Source organism: Crassostrea angulata, chromosome 9, assembly GCF_025612915.1.
Source record: "Crassostrea angulata isolate pt1a10 chromosome 9, ASM2561291v2, whole genome shotgun sequence".
Taxonomy (NCBI): Eukaryota; Metazoa; Mollusca; class Bivalvia; order Ostreida; family Ostreidae; genus Magallana; species Magallana angulata.
This window is the reverse complement of record NC_069119.1, coordinates 28,209,863-28,231,928: the sequence shown is the minus strand read 5'-3', so window position 1 is coordinate 28,231,928 and position 22,066 is coordinate 28,209,863. Positions and strand designations below refer to the sequence as shown.

At 31.2% G+C, this 22,066-nt stretch overlaps 2 protein-coding genes across 2 annotated transcripts in view; both read left to right on the top strand.

The window, feature by feature from the left end:
- LOC128163821 (uncharacterized) overlaps positions 1 to 8,371 on the top strand; it is a 28,663-nt gene extending 20,292 nt beyond the window's left edge. Inside the window, exons 18-22 of the mRNA XM_052827488.1 lie at positions 678 to 708; positions 1,826 to 1,961; positions 3,211 to 3,483; positions 5,463 to 5,669; positions 8,178 to 8,371. Coding sequence (XP_052683448.1) covers positions 678 to 708; positions 1,826 to 1,961; positions 3,211 to 3,483; positions 5,463 to 5,669; positions 8,178 to 8,371 — 841 coding nt within the window. The remainder of the gene's footprint in view (positions 1 to 677; positions 709 to 1,825; positions 1,962 to 3,210; positions 3,484 to 5,462; positions 5,670 to 8,177) is intronic.
- A 4,882-nt stretch (positions 8,372 to 13,253) lies between these two features.
- Positions 13,254 to 17,868, top strand: LOC128164285 (A disintegrin and metalloproteinase with thrombospondin motifs 9-like). Its single transcript, XM_052828059.1, has 6 exons — positions 13,254 to 13,359; positions 14,725 to 14,967; positions 15,578 to 15,858; positions 17,070 to 17,240; positions 17,546 to 17,693; positions 17,782 to 17,868. The coding sequence occupies exons 1-6, from the start codon at positions 13,293 to 13,295 to the stop codon at positions 17,820 to 17,822; spliced, it is 951 nt and encodes a 316-aa protein (XP_052684019.1). The 5' UTR covers positions 13,254 to 13,292; the 3' UTR covers positions 17,823 to 17,868.
- The last annotated feature ends 4,198 nt before the right edge of the window (positions 17,869 to 22,066 follow it).

Genomic DNA, 22,066 nt, shown 5'->3' with positions numbered 1-22,066 from the left:
ATGTGCCAATGATAAAATTAGAACCATTTGAACAAGACCTTGGACATTCGGAAGAACGTTTCTATTTCTTGCATTAAAAAAGTTTTTTAAAAAGGACGCTTATTGTTTGACATTCCTACTTGTCTAAGTTCTCAAATACAATGTTCCTGTACATATTGCTATCAATTTTTCTTTCTTTACCCTCTCCCACATAACTTTCACTAATTGTGTATATATAGACACTAGCAAATGAGAAAATTTATTACGAAACATAAAGATATAAATTCTATGATATACATGATAACATGTATACCAAAACATCTTTATATGCAATGGTGAATGGAAAATACCAACAACAAAAAAACCCAGAAAAAGAAAAGAAAAGGACGCTAGTTTTTAGTGAAATATGCAAATGATTGCGTAGTCCTAACTCAAAAGCCAGACAAATCACGTTGATTTCAAAGAGCCATGGCTGAGTGACCGGCAAAAAGATAGACACACCTACGTCACATTGCTGTTTGACACAACTACCCAAAGTCCAAGCTGTTGTTAAAATTATTTATTTGAAGAAAAAAAAATAGAATTATATAATTATTATTAATTTTTGTAGACAGTTCAATCACAGACAGAGACATTAGAAAATGTTAAATACTAGTATTGAATTATGTATTTATATTCATTTGTTTTTGTTTTTTCAGCGTACAGTTATTACTGAATTTCATTAGACAGGTAAATGAATTGTAATATTTTTCGGTTGTATTCTTTAGAGAACCTTTTGAGAGAAATGTACAAAATGTGCATATAAAGGATATTCGTTCATCTGCGGAGGTGCTTAGTAGATTTCCGGTTCCTGTTAAAACCAATAAAACTAAGCTTCAAGAAATTTTTCTTCATTTTCATAGTCACAGTAAGTAAACACTGTTTTTGTTTGTACAGCTCTAAACACAAGTATTCCTTTGGGAGTCGTTACATTTTTGGTACGGTTTTGCTCTGTATTATATACCGTATTTGCATATAACATGTAGTTAACAAATGTATATGCATGGTTATACAAGCAGCCATTTGATATAATAATTGTGTACGTTGTATAATACAAATAATGATGATAATAATAATTAACATTAAGTACATTCATTTAATTAACTTTTATAGATGGACACCCGGCAATTAATGGAAAACGTTTTGTTTACCCAAGCTCTGCTTTGCAAGTAAGTTTTCATCACCTTAATCAATAAATAAATCTTATACACTTAATTGTTTCAATCGCCATTGAATCATCCTTGAAATATGCACTTAAGTGAAAACAACTCTAGAATAAATTTTCAACGCCACAGAAGCTTAGGGATTAAGGTTAGAATTTGGCCTACTGTTATTTTAGCCCTTCTTCATTTTCAAACGGTTTTGCCCTGTCTTGAAATTGCCAAAACAAAATTGTGTTTAAAAAGATAATTTAAAAAATTTGAATTCGTCCAGCCTTAAATTCGCCCGCTGACAACGAGGGCGAAAGAAGCGAAAATAAAAGGGGGCGAATATTTCCCTGTATACAGTACTACAATAATTCAAAACTTCACGCATGAATATTTTATAAAGTTGTTGTTTTTAAATCCATCCTCTAAAAATATTTTATTTTATAGAAAAATGACCGACTTTGTGCAGGATAAAGTGTTATGGATATTTGATTATTATAGAAATTTGATTATAGAACGATAAAAACATATATGCATGTAATTCATATTTTACAATACTGTTTTTTTTTTACATTATTGCCCAAATGTTTTTACATGTTGGCCAGATAATAAACCTTATCGAATATGGCCTATATTCATTTTTTAAATATATATTTTAGTCTAACCCCAATAATCAAGGAACTACATCGTGTATGCAGCAATCTTGCCAAGGGGCAGGGAGCTGTAGATGTACTCATACAGTAAAGCTCGGACTCAACAACATCGTTCAGCTCGTCTTATTTTCATTTTCAAAGGGTATGTTTAGACATGCTGTGGAATCTTTAAATTTCGCGGGGGCCAATTTTTGTGGATTGCTTAAATTTTACAGGTTCGTTGGGAAGTAATTTCGTGTATTCTTTTATGCATATAAAAGGAAATATGACTTTATAACCTTAATTTATTAAATCGTGGAGGAAGTTAGTTCTTGAATGAGAGGTACCCACTTTACACGAAAATTGAGCCACCACGAAATCTATTGATTCAACAGTAACTGACTGTAGTTCCTGTTGTTAATACTATGAAAACTATTTTACCGATTTGTGATCTTAAATATATCTCTGTATTTTCTCTGCATAGCCATTGACTATGAAATGTTCCACAAGCCAAATGACCATCAACAAAGGAAATAGTTGTTTATAATCATCTAATTTCATGTTAGAGGTGTAAAACATAAACAAATGTATTGTGACATCTGAGAAGAAATGTGTTTTTTTTTATCTTTATTGCTTCGTCTTCTCTATGTATTAAAATGATAAATGTGCCGCTCTAATTTAACCTTTAACGGTTACCTCTTTCAGGTGTATGCCAAAAGTTTCATTGCATATTCGTTTGCATTTTTGACTATGATTACCGTCTATATAACATTTACAGTATTCAGAAATTTGGTTCTTATTTTTAAGTGACATGGTCACAAATTAAGTCAAATTTGATTTTTTTTAATTTTTATTGTTTACAATGCTTTAGTGAGGCATTTAAATGATCAATCAAAATTTGAATGTTAGTCGTAGAGTTATCAGCAAGATACAAAGCTCACAATTCTTTGTTATGTAAACAAGGCTTGTGGCATGTTTTTGTTTACTTTGGTTTAACAAGCCGTACGGAGGTCTTTTTTAAGGCTGATGTTCTATCCCCTGATTAGTTTTTAACACATATAAGCCGTTCCTTCATTTTTAATCTAAACCTGAGAAACTCAATATGTAAACAATAAAAAAAATGACCTGAGCATTGTTTACAAAACAAAGATTTATGAGCTCAGTATCCCACTAATAACTCGGCCATTGGCACTCAAAGTTTGGTTGATCATAAGAATCCTTCCTAAAGCAACATAAAGAAAACATTTTTACTAAAAACATGACCATGTCCCTCTAAAAGAACTACTAACACTTTTATGATATTTCAGTGAAGAATTAAGCGGTTTGCGGTCGATGTTAATAAAATCTTAAAAAATACGCCGGTTTTTTTTGGCTTTGATAAATAAATAAAATGTTTTATTGTTATCATATAGGTCTGAAGGAAACACATCCAGTTCATTTACATGGTCACCAATTCCATGTGGTCAAAATTGGATACCCCAAATATGATGTAGCAACTGGAATCGCTACCGCGCCAAACCAGGATATACAATGCTTAGACGACCACTGTACTAAAGCAACGTGGACGGTTCCATCATGGCACAACGGTGTACCTGATCTAAATTTGGAGAATCCTCCGATAAAGGACACAGTTACTATTCCATGGGGAGGCTATGTTATAGTTAGATTTTTCGCTAATAATCCAGGTACATAATTACTTGTTTATTTTTTAGAGCGATACTACAATGTCGAAATACGTACTTATTGGTATTTTCTTAATCTGTATTAAAACATTAAAAGAAAAAATAAATATCTGTTAAATAAAACAACCTGTAATTAGATGTGAACTGTTTCGAAAGAAGCTGGATGGTTGTAATCATCTTAGACTAAATGCTTATTTATCTCCTCAAAAACAAAGAGCTCTAATAGTATACATGTATAACGATTTAGAAAGTATTTATTATTAATATTTATTTTAGCCCAGCTATTTAATATTTTCAATATTGAATAAAAATTTATGGCCCAAAAAAATCCTTAGTAACCAATTTAAGGTAGATCAGGGCTGTGTTGTTCAAAAGAACTTACGTTAGAGTCGTAAATCTTTTTAGTTTTTATAGAATGATCTGTAACGTAAAAAATAAATGAAAACAATTTGTATCAAATATTTACAATTTTGAGAATATGTTTTACTAGTACTAAAACAACTGGTAGTTTATCATTAAGAAGCTTTTATAAATTTGGTTGGAAGTCGGAAGTTCTTTAGTAAAACGCGGTCCTGATTTGTAATATTTTATTTAACCATCAAACTACCTTAAGGAAGGAGTCTTTTCTGGTTTTCGACTCGTCAAACGTAAATTTGATTAATTGTTCATTAAATGAAGATGAAAGGAAATTAAAATGGTATATTTTTCTTTCTTTTTTACTATCTTACAACTTGGCATAGAAATAGTAATCAATGTTCAGAATCTAACAAGGACTATATTTTAGCGGAATATTGGCGTAGGAAAATATCACCTGTTTCGCAATTAAGACTTGCTGTAGATTAATGAGTCTGTTTTAGCATTTTTAAAAACAAGTTACAGAGCTTCCTATTCTTAGCTTTGTAAACAAAGCTTTTGTTTACATTCTGAATGTTGAAGTGAAAATTCCAGTTTTAGAACTCATATGAATGTGTTAATCGTTAGGAACTGTTTATTTATGCTTAAAATGGATAAGAAGATAGACAAATCAACTTAAAAAAGATTTTTTACTGGTATATTGAACCTACGTAAACAAAAACAGGGCACGAGTCTTGTTTACGCGACGACAGATTCTAAGCCCTGTATCATGCTTAAAACTCATTGACTGGCACCCAAATTTCAAGTAATCATTATAAATGCATTCCTAAAGCATTGACATAATTAAAGCAGAGAAATAAAATTTGACCAAAATCGTGTCCATGCCCTTTTAAAAAATTGATATCTGATTCATAGTTTAGTGGTTTATGTTCATGAGAGGTTTATATATCTATCTATCTATCTATCTATCTATCTATCTATCGTATCTTTTTTTTCCCATTAAGAAGGTGCCTTGTTGCACAGATCTCTTTGTTCCTGCTTAAATATGCACGGCGTTTTACGTAATATGACTACTCTGGTTTCATAAATATTCGTTTAAAACTTTCGAGAATTTCGTTGTTGTCAATCTATGTAATAAAAGAGAAGTATATTAAGAGCATTATTCCTAAAACTATGTTGGGTTGATAAAATTATTGGCCACGAATTTCTGTATCACTTAACCTGAATTTTTTCAAAAATGTGCAAACTGATGCCCACAGCTATAAATGAAATTACAGATATCGATTAATATGTTAACCTATTACATGTTTTTGGAAGATTTCTTGATGCCCATGACTATAAATAAAACTACAGCGTTATTATTAACATGTCTACCTATTACTTGAAAGGTTTCTTGATGTATTACCTTATATAATTATTACTTGGAAGGTTTCTTGATGTATTACCTTATATAATTATTACTTGAAAGGTTTCTTGATGTATTACCTTATATAATTATTACTTGAAAGGTTTCTTGATGTATTACCTTATATAATTATTACTTGAAAGGTTTCTTGATGTATTACCTTATATAATTATTACTTGAAAGGTTTCTTGATGTATTACCTTATATAATTATTACTTGGAAGGTTTCTGGTTATTGCACAGTCATCTTGGGCACCACCAGTCTCAGGGTATGGCTCTTGTTCTTCAAGAAGGCGACACCGAGGACATGGTTCATACGCCTCCTAATTTCCCAACATGCGGTAGCTTTCAGATTACAAAGGAACAAATTGAAAAAGTAATTAGTGACCATGAGAAAATATTGAAAGCAAGGGAAGCTGGAAAGGTCTTTGGTAAATATAGTTATATTCTTAGGCATTTCTCTTACAAGCTACTTAATTATTTCGTCACCATTTGGTCATAAACATAGTTATAAAATGTGAAAACTCAAACAAGAGTTGTTTTATATGGTAACTTTGGGCAGAATATTTGCTATTTTACAAAGAAAGGAATATACCTAGTGATCATAATGATTTAGTTGAATCGGGGAAGAGATAGTTAAGACTTCTTTTGCACAATAATCGACATAAAGAAGCAAACTAGACAATCCTAAGCATGCTACTAGGGAAAAACAGAAACACAGATATAAGCAATGCTGGTTGATAATAAATATATATCAGAATGATTTGCTTTCCCTTTTCAGGATTACAGTCACAATCATCAGAAAACCCTTTGTGGGTAGCAATTAAAGACAGAGAAGGAAATCAAGGTTTCGAAGATATAAATTTGTGGCCATGGGGTATTCATTTACTATTATTTCTCTTTGAAAGGTATCGTCGGAAACCCATGGTAAGAGAAGCAACACCGACCATGGGTTTCCGACGATGTTTAAAAGGTAGTTGTGATTAATTATTGATAGCGTGTACAACCATTCTATATTTTGAATGCTACTGATACCAGAACACTATTATTTACAAAAAAGTGTTTACTAAATTTTTGTACAAAGATTTATAACAGTTGCAATTTGTCTTGGCGTTAGGAAACCATTATTTTATTAAGACTGCATGGTCAGCACTTCTAGCGCAAAATACTGCACACGGGAAATTTTTTTTATCACATGTTTATCCCAATATACGGTGGATATCACTCATGGGATAAATTTTTGATATTCCACTGTGTGTTCTTACGCCACGTGACGTCATAGTTACGTAGGTTTAGACGGTTGATTGACGTAGAATGAAAAAGTAAATAATTAATTCAGTTTTAGGGGTGTTGAGATATAAATTTGAAACATTTAATGTTGTTTCAGTTATTTGTCATGAATTCATAAAAAAATGTTAGAAAATGAATGTCTGTTTGTTAAACTTCAAGGAACTTTTTTTCCATGCGTAACGTTGTTGACGTGTTGTAAATAATGTGTTGTGCGGCTCACAATCACAATTTTTACAGAAAAAGTTGGGATTAACAAAATACTTGCTAAAACATGTGATAAAAAGAATCTCTCATGATTTGCGATGGTATATGATTTTTATCCAACTCGTTGTGTGTTTTCTATCCCCTCGCCAAGGCTCAGGGATAGAAAACACACAACTCGTTGGATAAAAATCATATACCATCGCAAATCATGAGAGATCATGTATGTATATCGTGGTTTTCGCCCTTCTAAACTCGAAAACAGTTTTGCCCATCTTAAATTCACCCATAAACAGTTGTGTTTTAAGAGAGATAATATGTGACATTGAAAGGACCTAATATGGTTTGAGCCTAAAATGGCCCCCTTAAATAAACATTGTCATTGTCCTGTTATTCTTTGTTTTATTTTTACAAATATACATTTGAATATTTTTCATAATTTTCTTATTGATTTTAGTGCCCACAATCTAAAGATATGACATCATTAAGTTTACCTTTTTCCGTCATTTTCTCATTTTTAGCAGAAAACGGCTTGTTTTGAAGCAGTCTTTTTAAGGAAACATTGGGCGACTGCTTAAACAAACAAACTATTTTCACAAAAGATGTATCTCTCAAATACTAATACATGTAAGTGACAAAAATGTCTTTTTTGTTAAGAGAGTCGCTTTATATTTCCATTCGAAAAAAGATAAGAAAAATGTTAAATTTTGACAGATTTTGATTGAATTATAAAAATAGCGTCACTTCTGACGACATATATTGCCAATGAGTGCTTATACATCAAATGAATAAGTGAAAAACATATTTTATGTCAACTCTTTTATAAAATAACACAACAAATTAATGTACCTGAATCATTTTAAAAATAGCGAATTATGGGGGCAGGGGGCCAAATTTGACTAATATTATATATAGTTATTTGCCCAGCTTTAGTATCGCCCGCTCATAACGAGGGCGAATCGGACGAAAATAAAACGGGGACGAATAAGTCCCTGTATACAGAAGATGCTTGTATTGAAATACAGTATTTGACAGGAAAAATTAACATTTATAATATGGAAATTTGAGTAAACGACATTCAGTTAAGCATGCTCAAAGTTGTCAATATAGTGGTCATGCTCTGTGAGTGGAGAGATAGCTTCTTACAATCGACATGAATCGCACATGGTACATAGATTTTTAGTCACTTTAGTACACGACTTGTACTGATTTAAAAGCAAAACTTTAAAAATGACATGTTAAAAACACCGTTAGGATTTTGCAGCAGTCATTACAGATATATCCGATCTGATGTTTCGATTTGGTTGTCAACACATGAAACACACTGAATGCATACATTTTTTTGAAGCATCAAGTAGTTCTATGTGTATTTTGTTCATTAGTTGAACAACAGAATGAAATTAAAAAATTGTATATACTTTGATCTCATTTCTTTCTTTTTTTTGTAGAAAGCCTCGATTTAGATGACTTTGTGAGCGAAACAATAGACAAAAAGAGTTCAACCGGCCTTATTACTGCCATATTTGACGACAAAAGTAAAAGCAGCGAAAACTATCTTACTTCAGATGCTCACGACCATCCAAATGCAACTAAATCTCCTCGTCTTGAGAAGAATGATCCGTTCAGTCTTGATGACCGTTAAAGGATTCTAGAGGTCTGTGCTGCTAACTGTTACTGTAATATTTGTAAATCCATAATACTTTAAGGAATTGTCTACATATGAGCAAATCACTAGTATTTTGTAACATGTATACCAAGTTACATGTATATCCTATAATTTACAATTGAATAAAAAGATTAAAACGAATTTTGTGAAGAACCTGTTGTCAATATTGGGGGGATTTATTTTAATGAATAAAATGAATAAGATATAATGAATATTGAATGAATAAAAAAACATACTCCAATCACGCTTACAGATTCTAATCAAAAATGAAAAAAAGATGCACTCAAAATATTGTTTGGCACTGATCCAATGTATCGAATAACATGTATTTGCTGTTACTTAATTTTGTGCGGTTAAGACCCTTACCGGTATTAAACTATATTCTGGGTTTCCAATTCCTGCGACCACATTATACCGCAAAAAGAAAACAATAGCCATAAAAATAAAATGTAAACATAATGCCATTAAAACAATCAAATATAGTATTTTTTTATACATTGTAACAAATTAGGACTCTCTCTTTCATGCTTGTTTCTGGATACCTCTGGGGCTAGTACTGCTGAAAAGGTGTGCAATGCGGGTTGTTGGTTTTTTGTTGTTGCAATGATAATTCCCAATTACGTTATTAGCAACCCATTGACTTTAGCTGTAGTTACTTTCGCGTGGTCAATGTTCATCTAACTAACTGCAAGTCTGTAGCTCCTGGTCTTGAAAAACTCGGATGGTTGACCTACAGTGTCTCCCATTGTAAAAAACTGCAATTTACGGCGTACTAAAAATGCGCTAGTTTTGGACTGGTTTACCTTATTTTAACACAAACTCTGAAACACCAATTAATGAGTACCATTAAATTTTCTGTTAAATTTACTACTGGCATTGTTACCTAACTTGCCTCAAATTTTCTCTTAAACATGCCAACCGACCTTGGAAATTGAAGTATAATAATCCATGCACGTCGAGATCGAGAGTCGCCATTTTTACATGTAAACAAAGTGCACTACTTCACTTCACGGGGCTGGTAACGGTGTTTCAAAGAATATATGAGGCAAGTGAATTGACGATATCTGTAGTAAAATGTCCGAGGAATTTTTTGTACTCAAATTTTTGTACAGAATGTGTTCGGAAATGAGATTAATCAGTCCCAAACAGTGGCTATTTGTATTTGACAGGAGGATTCGATGCCTATTATGGGTACTTTTACAAGTTTGAATTTCCAAAGGCGATCCGGATCCCACCGACCCCCGTCAAACAAGATCCGCGCACTTAGCATATGATGGATATCAGAGATCTGTAGTAAAAAGACGTGTACAAATATTTACAGTTATGATTAAATACGATCTTTGTTTAATTTCATGTGAGCCAAAATCAGATTACCATTAATGTTTGACTGACTTAAAAGATTGAATATTCAAGATCAATTCTCTGTAAATATCAAAATTTGTTGGCCATATTGATTTTGTTCATATTTCATAATTTGGTAAATACAGATGCAAGACAACCTTAAACGGTTGCTATTAGAACCGGTTATCCTAGTAACAGAAGCAAGAGATCGAAAACAATGGCTATTTTAAGCTATTTTTAAGACGAATTGGAAGTGATTGCAGCAGTTTAAGACACAGAATAAAATAATCCGATAAAAAAATTTTAAAATGACAGAAATTTATTCATGTGCAAATGAAATAAAAGTGTTACCATAATAACTAGACATCATTTTTAGTATTTTTTTCATTTATTTCAAACATAAATAGTTTTAAATACTGTTGTTTAGAAAAAAAATCTGCATATTTTGAGGTTCTTTTAATGAGCTTTTACTCATATCTGTAGCATGATAATTTAAATTGATTGGAATTATCAAACCTGACCCCAACTTTAATGCAATATCAGTTGAAGATGAATCTTAGCAAAAGGAATAGCCGTTGCTATGAAGGTTTGAACAATTAAGAATTTCTTAATGATTTCCTTTGGTCTACATATTTCCTAATTAGCAAAGGCAGTTTTAGATGGTGAATCATGCTTGGGTATATTAAATGTAAACGTTTGGCACGTTTCCTACAAAGAGCAATAAAGAGAGGTTCTAAATTGTGTTTAAAACAAGCATTAATTTTTTACTTAATTGCAGAATTACTGTGGTTTTATTCAGTCAGCCTCTTTTAAACTTCTTGGTGTCTATAAAAAAAGTGATGGATGTAAAAATGAGTGTGATTTTTTAACCGCATGCATCTTTTCACATTATTAATAATGCGGACAATATGACGCAATATACTGTGGTTTCATTAATTTTCGAGGGTATCAATTTTCGATGATAAAAGGGAAAATCACAGTTTCAAGGACATGAAAATTCGTGTCACTACAAAATGTTAGTAGAAATTGTACTTCAATGCACATGTAAATGCGTGGGGGTGTATCAAAACATTACTCGTGCTAACATTCTCAGAGATGAAGACAGAATGACCCTACTCTCTCTGGTCAGATACTGACCGCATCAAAAGACGTGACCGTTGATTGGCTATTAAATTTAATTGGGGAGAATTACACCATGGAATTTTTTACAGTTACATATGATGTCACTAGGAGGTTTTTAGACAAGGGTTTGGGCTAAAAAAAAGACATGGGCAGTGACCACTGAATGGAAATTACATAATATGGCCAACGACCTCTACAAGGCCTGCGAAAGAAAAGCAACATATTCAATCAAATATAAACATAACAAATACAATAAATAAGCATATAAAATTATAGAATTCAACACAAAAATACAATTATTAACATAATTGTTGTATGATGAAACCACAGTACCATGGTTAATTTAAATAGGCCTATTCTTTAAACAAAATTAAAAATTATATAGACATGTAGCATAGTAATTGAAAATGTATGTAGGTGTGATGTGGGTACCATTTTTAAAAGATGAAAACTTGCTGTATATGTAATATATATTTTCAAAGTCCACTTTCACATTGTTCCCAAATTATGGATATAAATATAATTTTCGACAATGTTCAAAAAAGAAAAAATTGCATCTCTCTCACTCCCCGTTGCTGCATGCTTGATAATAACATCAAATAAATTTTACATCTTTCAAAAATGATTAACAATATCTAAGCTCAAGTAGTTTCGACTTAAATAAAAACATATAATTAATGTAATATTTAATACTGTGTGTTTAAAAAAAATACTTTCTTGCAATTGATTATTAGAAAGATTTAAAAGACAATAAATAAATGAAATTAATTTACGGTTATTGATGAAGAAACTCCAATATCCACAAAAAATAAAAGCATTTGGTTGATCAATTGAGAACATATTTAATTGTTTAACATTTGAGAGATTGCTTGCTTGTTTTTTCTTTTATATGCATCGATACTTCTATACAATTATATCATTTTATCATTCATACTTCTATTAAGTTATAATAGGGAGTTATTATAAATAGTTTATCTCTACAAAACAACAAAAGATGACGTTAGCTTCGTTTCTTTTTTACATCTAAAGTTTTTAATGGACTCGTCTACAAACAAAACGGTGTTTTGTCTAGTATATATGTATCTGAATGACCAAAAACAATTCCTTCGAACGTTTTGGCCCTAGCAGAGTCCTTGACAAATGCACATTTGTATAAAATGTTGTGTAAATTCATGGGGAAAAAAAACCCTTTCTTCTTTTTATCCGATTGAAAAAAGGGAAATCAACGAACGAAAAATTACTACAGTAGTTCATATTGCAGATTGATATAATGATAGATCTAGAATACGCCTATGAATCAAATATTTTTAAGATATTTATAAATTGAAAAAGGCCAAGTCCGTGTGAGTTATTTTCTTCAATTATAAGGTAAAGCTGACATGATTGACTAGGTACTGTAAACCAACATTTATTTTTGCGAGAAATTCGTCGTCGCGACGTCCTTGCCATATGCCTGTAATACATGTAACAACATGGATGTAAATAAGGCTTCTTCGTGAAAATAAGAGGCTTCAAACCATTTTATATCCAGTAATTCGTAAAAAAAAAAAGTCATCGCGAATAGAAATTGGTTTACAATTAGCCCTTGAATTCAGTGAAAAGGTCTTGAAATTTGCACTTGGGGTTAATAATGAAACGTATAACCGGATATAGCAATAAATTGATAATCCTTGCCCACGACTTTACATCCCAACGAGGGTGAATACAAGTATAAATTTTATAATAACAAAAATTATCCCGAACTTACTACCAACGAAAACACGCCCCCATAAAATAGGAAAACCTTGACTACCCACGAATACTGACCCCCAAAAATAACATGATTCCACAGGAATGGAAAACTCTGGCAAAAGTACTGGCTGATATGCATCAATTAATAGTTATATCTCTTCTCCTGTTAAATTCTAAGACAATTATTGGCTTACAGCAGTCAAATGAGGACCATGTATATTCCATACATAGTCAGTACAAATTATGACTCACTTTGAGCATTATGACTTTATCATTAGAGTAATATGACGTCATTTTTTACTCAAATTAAAACTAATAAAAGCTAACTTTTTTTTCTTGTTATAAAACATTATTTGCCATTGATACACAGTCAATAGGTATTTTATAACCGTTACATGGTTTATAGTAACTAAATAATATGGTTTATACGGGCTCCAGTAAATTCCAAATGATGAGAGATCGGAGCTCTCGTCCCATATAAAATTTATTGACTACGTATAAACCATATTTATATTACATATACAAACCATGTAACTTATAATATGAGATTTTTAGTGAACTTTACATAAAATGAATTCGACACCTTATTACTAAAATATTCATGTGCTTTGCTTTTGACTATATTATATTACATAAAACAACATTTAACCAGCGTATTCTAGACATTTTAAACTCGTCTCAGATAATCTTTTCAGCAAGGAAAATGTCACGAGATAAAATAGTGTTGCTTTTGTGGCTTAATTTTTTTGGCATTTCTTTTGGAAGAACAGGTCAGAATTTGCAATATACAAATGATATATAGTGTTTGTTATTTCATGTATTTAACGTACAGATAATCATGGAAGCTACTATATAATTATGTAAATACTTACATTTTAAGTGAATTACGTGTTTATGTTGTTTTTTATGTATTGAGTAATATTTCATTAGCAGGGATTCAGAAATTTTTTTCAAGGGGGTGGGGTGGTGCTCGAGGAATGATAGTGTTTGATATCAGTATGTTGCAGTCTGTTTTCCTTTATATCAAAAGAGTTTATAAACATGAAATTAGAAAAGGATACGTATTTTATTCATAAAATAATGTTTTACAGAGTTAGAACTAGCGTTACAAAGAAAGCAAATACTATTTTAAACTATTCGATAGGAAATACCGTCTTATTTACCGTGTGTTAAGGTTGATGTGATACCTGTCGATGACAATGTGATAAGAATTTAAAAAAAAAATCAGCGGTTTACAATTTTCAAGTATTTCAATATTTTATAAAATTGTTAAGAAAGGTATAAATTGTTTAATCCCTAGAGGGAATTGAAGTCATATGAAAAAGATTCGTATTAACGTTCTAAACCATTGCGCTTGTCCACTTAGTATCAATTTTGGGTAAGATTTTATAAAACTTATACTTGATCTTAATGTTTATTTCGATAGGAAGTACGTCACAATATGGAGGTGTCTAATATCACCATAGAGAGCTGGATGGTCGGGACCATTTTAGACTGTATTAATCTCCTTTTCGAAGAATTGCTTAGTATAAACAAATGAAAAATATTAAAATTGTAAAGCTATTTTTAAAAATTTCTTTTTATTTAACAATACTTTTTGTCTTTAAAAAAGCTTATGAAAAAAACAATTTGTGACTCTAATGTCCATATTGTAAATCTTATCTAAATCATAAAGCCATTACCAATATGCGGGATTAAAACCAAGATGGAGTTTATAAAATAAAAATTAAACCAAATATTAAAAGCAAAATATGATTTTCCTTAACCATTGTTCATGTAAATAACAACCGTTTTTATCTATCGATTTTTATCTGACTGGCGAGATACACGTTCTTACATTTATCTGCTGATTTAACAAATTCAAATAAATCCAATGTATGGTATCGAAATAAAAATAATAATTATATCAATAATAAAAGGGTCGAATGACATCACTTTCTTTACAAATGAATGTTATAACATTAACATGAAATAGCCTACACTACTAAAACAGAAAACAGATATAACCAATTCTGAACATAGAATCATACACTTTCTAAAATAAAATTTCCAAGAATACAAACAAGTTCTTTTTACTTGTTCTCAGCTTATTTCTCAAAACGTATTTTACTTAATATCCAAACTTCTTTTACAAGACGAAATTTTCCTGAGGCACAGTACAACACGTTATGATCTTATAGAAGTTTCCATGGCAATTTGGTCGGGTTTTCTTCCCCGCCTCATGGAGTGTAGCTCCAAATGTTCACAGGAACCCAACTGTTTGTCGTTAGTGTATGACAAATTCTATGCGTCTTGTCACCTCTTTAATGTCATTTACGAAAGTGACGACAATGGAGACATTAACTACTGGGTCTTGGAGACCAGAAGCACTCGTTGGGGTAAGCATGTTTAGTGAAATTATTAAGAAATTGATTACTAAATGATTGGGGACTAATGTGATTTCTATTCACTTTTAATATCAACGTTTTATATTCTTCAATAAAGAAAGGCATCAATTGTATTCAAAATTTATTTTTCTTGAATATATATACATGTAAAAGTATATTGCCGAACAATTTTCAGTCACTTTCTTCTGCCCACCGCCCCCCCCCCCCCTTACTTCTCACCTTCCATTTTCTTGCCTTTTGCTATATGTACGTGTCCCTAATTTACTTTAAGTGCCAGCTTACTATTGATGTTATATTGATGCTAGTGATATCAAAAGTATTCTTATTTCATATACAATATGACCAAATATCTTTATCATATTTTATATATCATATTATATTTATAAGATGTTCAAAGTTATTGGGCATTCCTTCTGGAGTTCAATAATAATAATTGTTAATTTAATTCAGTAATTTTAATTTATATTAGAAATATTTAGACCATTTGTATAATCTTTATATCATTTAAACATTTATTTTCGAATTTCCCCACCCTTGTGTTCTTAGCGTATTATAAATAGGTGTCATTTTCAATTCAATTTATATTGTTTTAAATTTGCAGGTCCAAAGTCGTGTGCTGATATTAATAAATGCTCGGGCATTACAAGAGATGGGGAGTTCTGGATTTACCCACCTGCAGCTAATGGGAAACGTACCAAGATCTATTGTCATAATATGTCCACTGAGCCGTCCCATTTCGTCACTTTAAAAAATAATAACAGTTTTATTATTCACGACGAAACAAATTTTTTGTTTGCATACGTATTAGATAACAAATGTAAATCGTCATTTAACCCTCCTTTGAAAATGGTGGAATTTTCAAAAGTGAAAGTACAGATAGAGGTTTGATATGTTTAATACGTACAATCAACTGAACAAAAGAATTTCTTTTGTATTTCTGAAATGGTTATTCATTACCATGCATAAGATAGATTATGTTGTTTATCAGAAAACATTGTAATTCCATTAAAATACGAGGGCGTAGATTTTTATGGATATTGTAAAAATCACAGTTTCAAAGGGACGTACATTTGTTACAAACGTACCCATTGGTACGGAATTGCACTTTAATAAAGATTAAATATGATAAAGACCAAGTTAACACCGACGTCAACAAAATCCATATAAGTTGGTATTCAACGAGCACCGATGAAACCATAGCATGTACGAAACATAAACAGAATGGTCATGCCAAAGTCCGATGGTCCGCATGCAGTCGCCAAAGTTTGATTGTGACGTGTTACTCCAATGGTTTTAAAATCAATATGTGGGCTACGCCCGATGGCTTTAAAATTAAAACGAGATAAAAAAAGAAAAAAATAGGATGATGAAAAACCTTCCCCAACTATCACTGTTCATTTTTGGTTGTTGATTTTGAAGATAGCAGCACTTTCAGGAACGACGTTGCAATGTACCCAAACGTATTCAGACAGCATAGGACGAATTGTAGGCCATCGCACTTTAGCACAGACCATCGGACTTCGATATGAACATCGGATTTCGGAGTCATTATACACACACACATTCACACACACACACACACACACATATATATATATATATATATATATATATATATATATATATATATATATATATATATATATATATATATATACAGCACAAGGAAATTCACTATTATTGTAATATCAAAGCTCCGTCTCCGCCCCGGCCGGGGCTTAAACTCCCGACCTATGGAGCCCATTCTCTTAGCAGAGAGCGGCCACCGCTCTATCCACTCGGCCATCGAGAAAATCATCGGCCAAGTGGTTAGAGCGATAGCCTCTCACTGCTAGGAAAGTGGGCTCCATAGGTTGTGATTTCAAGTCGCGGCCGGGGCGGAGGTGGAGCTCCAATATAGTGAATTTCTCTGTGATGTATGTACACTAGTATGCATATCTATATCCTCCACTATTTTCATTTTAAGTTAATTTGAGAGTTATTGCAATGTTTGTGCTTTTATATATATATATATATATATATATATATATATATATATATATATATATATATATATATATATATATATATATATATATATATGTTGTTTTCAGGACATGCTGATAAATAGAACCGATTTAACGTTCACAACTACGACAGGTTCATACAAGTTTGCTTACGGAGGGACAGCAGATTGTAATGGAGAGGACATTATTAACACCTGCCATCACTTTGGCAAAGCAATCATTAACACGAGAGGAACAGGGCTGATTGTTGACCCTACAGTATGATCAAAATAGGGAAATTTGATTATCATCTAATTCAGTTCGACCTCAAAAATGTTAAATTATGAAAATCTCTCGACTTTTGAAATTTCTTTTAGCTCGTCGTAATGTGTTTAAGGCACACAATGCTACAACATAAACTTACGTTTCCTGCATGTGTTTTTGGTCAAAATATTCAAACCAATTTTTTGAACAGGCACATAACTTCGTAATTGAAAGTGGGGGTACGATTGGGCTGTAGACTCATCTTAGAAATCTTGATCTTGACATTAAAGAGATACAAAATTTTATTTACTCATTTTCAGCTTGCTTTTGGGGCTACTGGGTTTCGTGCGAAGACGTATGGTTTACTCCGGTCAGTGGACGGAGCCGAGATTTCCTACGGTTGCGCTGGATTTTGCGGTTACTGTGGACCATCTAGATCAGTTCGACTGGAACATACAAGAGAATTTAGTAAGAGAAAATTTTTGATGTTTATAACAATCGTTGAATAAATTGCTTAAAGGAAAAAGCTTTTTAAAAATATATGTATTCTATTCAGTTTCAGTCGCCGAAGCGAAAGCTATTGTTTGTCAGCACTGAGGTATTTTTCCCTGAGGTAATTCGGTATATATATATATATATATATATATATATATATATATATATATATATATATATATATATATATATATATAATGTATTATGCGATAAAATCAAACCATCCAAACGAAATGCAACAACTAACAAATTGCATACCGTATATCAGGTTTTTTCCGCGTCATGTTTTTTCCGCGATTCAGAACCTAGAACGGTATATAAAATTTACGCGAATCAAATTTTCACTATTTCAAAGTCATAGTGAAAATATAATTCAAGATTGTTTAACCCTGTGAATTAGAGGGTAAACGTATCTAAATTGCAGCTCTTTATAATAAAAAATTCGGACAAACCATTTACACGATTTCCTTAATGTTAAATAATTACCGATAATTATTTTCAGAGACGCAAACAGTCATAGATAAATAGATCATGTACCGTTACATATACCAGTAGCTCAGATATAATTAGACTTCGGTTTACGCAAGAAAAGCGACCGTTTTAATTAGCTTGTCAATGGATTGTTAAATAAACTATGAGGATTACATACCTATTATCTTGCGCTTGCTTCCGATCCCGCAATTTCTACTCTAAACTTACTGAACACAGTTCATTGTACTTTTACATACCTGTTTACTTCATAAGGAAAGAGAGAACTATATTATAAGAAGAACACTTTGTATCAAATTTACGCTGATATATTTTCTGCGATTCGGAAATCGTCGCGAACAAAGCGGAAATTGGATACACGCGGAAAAAACCTGATATACGGTATATTATATTTACAAATTTTGAATTTCAAGACTAGGTGGCGTTATGCTTCCAGTTAATATAAACTAGTAGTGCATTTATACTTTCTACGCAAAAAGTGACTGTGAAAAAGTAAAAAATAAAGATATATTTTATTTGTAAAAATTCAATACATTTGTTTTTAAAATCGCAAAATGCTTTTAGTTTCATTTGGTTGAAAAATTGTTGAATTTATGAGAAAATACTAAAACATCTTATTTCATAATTTGAATTTGTGTACAGTTGTATGAGTTGTAAAGAAGTTATTTATTCATAGAATTTCAAGAAATAAACCTATGTGATATTCAAAGACAATAATGATAATCAAAATATGTACATCTTATATATTATGGGGGTTATATATGCTTAAAATGTTAGAAAATAATGCCATTATATCATTATTAATTTTTATTGATTTCCAATGAACTTTTTTAGGTAAGGTTTGTTGTTACATGGAGATAATTAACAGCTTAAAATAACGGAGATATCGACATCTTTTTTTCCATTCTGAAGTCACTCGCAATACTTCGCACAAATTTTTAACGTTACCTGCAATGTTCGGAAAGAAGTCGAAAACTATTTTAAATCGATGTATTTTGTATGACAAGATGTTGTTCAGTATAATTAAAAAACACTCACTGCATTGTTTCAACGCACTTTGAAAAAATATGCACTTTAAAAAAAATTTCGAAGTGCGTTAAATTTGAGATGATCTTAACGCACTTTGAAAAAATAATTTTTTTCAATGTGCGTGAATATTGACGATATCAACGCAGTTTGAATTTTTGTTTTCTCAATTTCTTGAACTATCAAATATCTATCTATCTATCTATCTATCTATCTATCTATCTATCTATCTATCTATCTATCTATCTATCTATCTATCTATCTATCTATCTATCTATCCATCCATCCATCCATCCATCCATCCATCCATCCATCCATCCATCCATCCATCCATCCATCCATCCATCTATCTATCTATCTATCTATCTATCTATCTATCTATCTATCTATCTATCTATCTATCTTGTTGAAAGTACTTACAGGAATTCATAAAGAATGTTTGAATATGATTTCAAATATGAAGAAATTCTGTTAATAATCCAATTTATAATTTTGTTTTCATAATTTAATGTCAAAAGATCTTCTGTATTCCACATAAGAACTAAAAATTGAATAACGACTGAATTAAATCAAAACCTAGCGACCATTCACTTAGACATCATAAACTGGGTTAGAACAACGTTTTAACGTTTATTAATACATTCTTTGTTTAAGAAAAAAAACCATGAATTTACAATTTTATTGTTTATACTTTTATATGTTGTTAAATTGATTTGAACAACCATCGCTTTATAACTCGCGAAGTTGGGAAAGGGAAATATGAAATGTATATTATGTGCCCTATTGAATCTTTATGCTTTTCTTTTTAATGGCCGCGGCAGGTGCAATAATTCCCTTCAAAGAATTGTTCCATAAATCTAGTATACATTTGTATCTGATCTCTAATAAATGGCAAACACAATTCATCAGGTATCAGGGAGGAACTGAATCCAGCGGTAGGATTAATGTTCTATGAAAAAAGCTCATCCAGTATGGATCAGCGCATGAGAAAAATACCATCTGACGCTATCATCTAGATTTCCCTTGCTGAAACAATGGATCGCCGTATCGGTTCATCGAAAACGAAATATCAAATTTTTTTCATAGTGCGTAATTTTTTATGTGCGTTGCCACACGGCATGAATGTTAAAAAATATGAATATTTATTACATTAACAAATAAAAATTTAATACAGGATGATATAGCAAAGAATTTGCCTCGTTGATATATTTATCTATTTTTTTTGGCCAACTTTATTGTTTTAAGAAGTCCATTAACGTTAATAATTCATTGCACTTTCATGATTCATTGGCTGTTGTAACACAATATGCATGACATTACATTTTTGTATGATAAATTTGTTATTATGGAACACTTTTCCTTTTACTGTTGACAATATCATTCTGTATGATTAAACCATTTGATGTAGTAATTTGCCAGACAATCTACATTTGATAGTGGAAAATAAAAAATTGATTAACTTCTCCATCTGTTCTCGCTTATAACACCTTTAATGTGAACCTTCGAACTCATTTAAACACACCTATAAATTATGTGACTTTATTTCTCGCTAAATTGCTATTTGTTGAATTTGAATTTGAATCATTATTTACCAGTATAAAGTTTTCTAAAACTTATTTATCATATGGGAAATATGGAATTTATATATATATATATATATATATATATATATATATATATATATATATATATATATATATATATATATATATATATATATATATATATATATATATAATAATAATAATCTTCAGTTGGCATTATAAAAAGACTATTTATCTCGTTATAAAGAATTTCATTTTGTAGTAAATATTGTTTTACACTTTTTATTTACCCTCTCCAGACGTTAAAAAAAGAAGTCACAAACAGGTGTTTAAATAACTTTTCGGATCAATAAAATGTGTTACATACAGGTTTTTTTTTGGGGGGGGGGTGTAAAAATATTTTTTGTGACTAAATTCCTACTGGATTTTCCAAAATATTTTAGAGACAATACGATAAGGGGATATTTGCCAGTGGTTTCTGTGTATTTTCCATTTGGAAAATAAAGAACTTTACGATGGTCACATTCCTGTGCATTTATCAGTCTAGACTGCATACATATTTTAGCTAAATAATCTTACACACCCCCCCCCCCCCCCCAATGAAATGTTTTCATTTTGACCGAAAATCATATACATTATTTGATGAATTCGTAGTAAAAAATATTATATTATATTAAATACAAGTGTTACATTGAACATTTTATGCTTACTTTATTTATGCAACAAATACATCATTATTTTTTCCTAGTATTCCTTTATAAACTAACGCGGAATTTTGAGTATGCAAATTTAAAAGAAAAACCCAGTATTAAAATCCCAACCTAATCAAAGCACGTTCGACTTGCGTCTCATTTCTTGATTTTATTAGTTAAATCCAGACGCTATGTTTGAGAGAGTATTTATTTTTTTACTGGTCATGTTTTTTCGTTGCGGAATCTGCAACGTCGTGAAACGGTCAACGTCATGTCGCGGTAACGTGTGTGAATTCCGGTGGATTATAGACTACAAGTTCACAATGATGTGGTACAATGAAACCTCCGAAGGGACAGTATATCAACCAATTGTCCAAGATTCAAAAGGATTCATTAGGAGAAGGTCCACGTCGCCAAACTGTTCAGAAACCCACGAGGCGGTGTCGCTTGACGGTAGTGATAATTCAAATATCCATAATATTATATTGCAGTTTTTGTATAACATGAATATTAATGCTTGATGTACAAGTAATGTTATTATTTTAAACATATATTGTGGAGTTTTGAATCTTGCTTAACATTGTTTAATTTAAAG

What these genes read in the sequence shown, in the direction of transcription:
- LOC128164285 (XM_052828059.1), top strand. Translation starts at nt 13,293, where the DNA reads ATGTCACGAGATAAAATAGTGTTGCTTTTGTGGCTTAATTTTTTTGGC. An exon ending in GACCAGAAGCACTCGTTGGG is followed by an intron (nt 14,968 to 15,577) that starts GTAAGCATGTTT and finishes TTAAATTTGCAG; the next exon opens with GTCCAAAGTCGTGTGCTGAT. An exon ending in GGAACATACAAGAGAATTTA is followed by an intron (nt 17,694 to 17,781) that starts GTAAGAGAAAAT and finishes TATTCTATTCAG; the next exon opens with TTTCAGTCGCCGAAGCGAAA.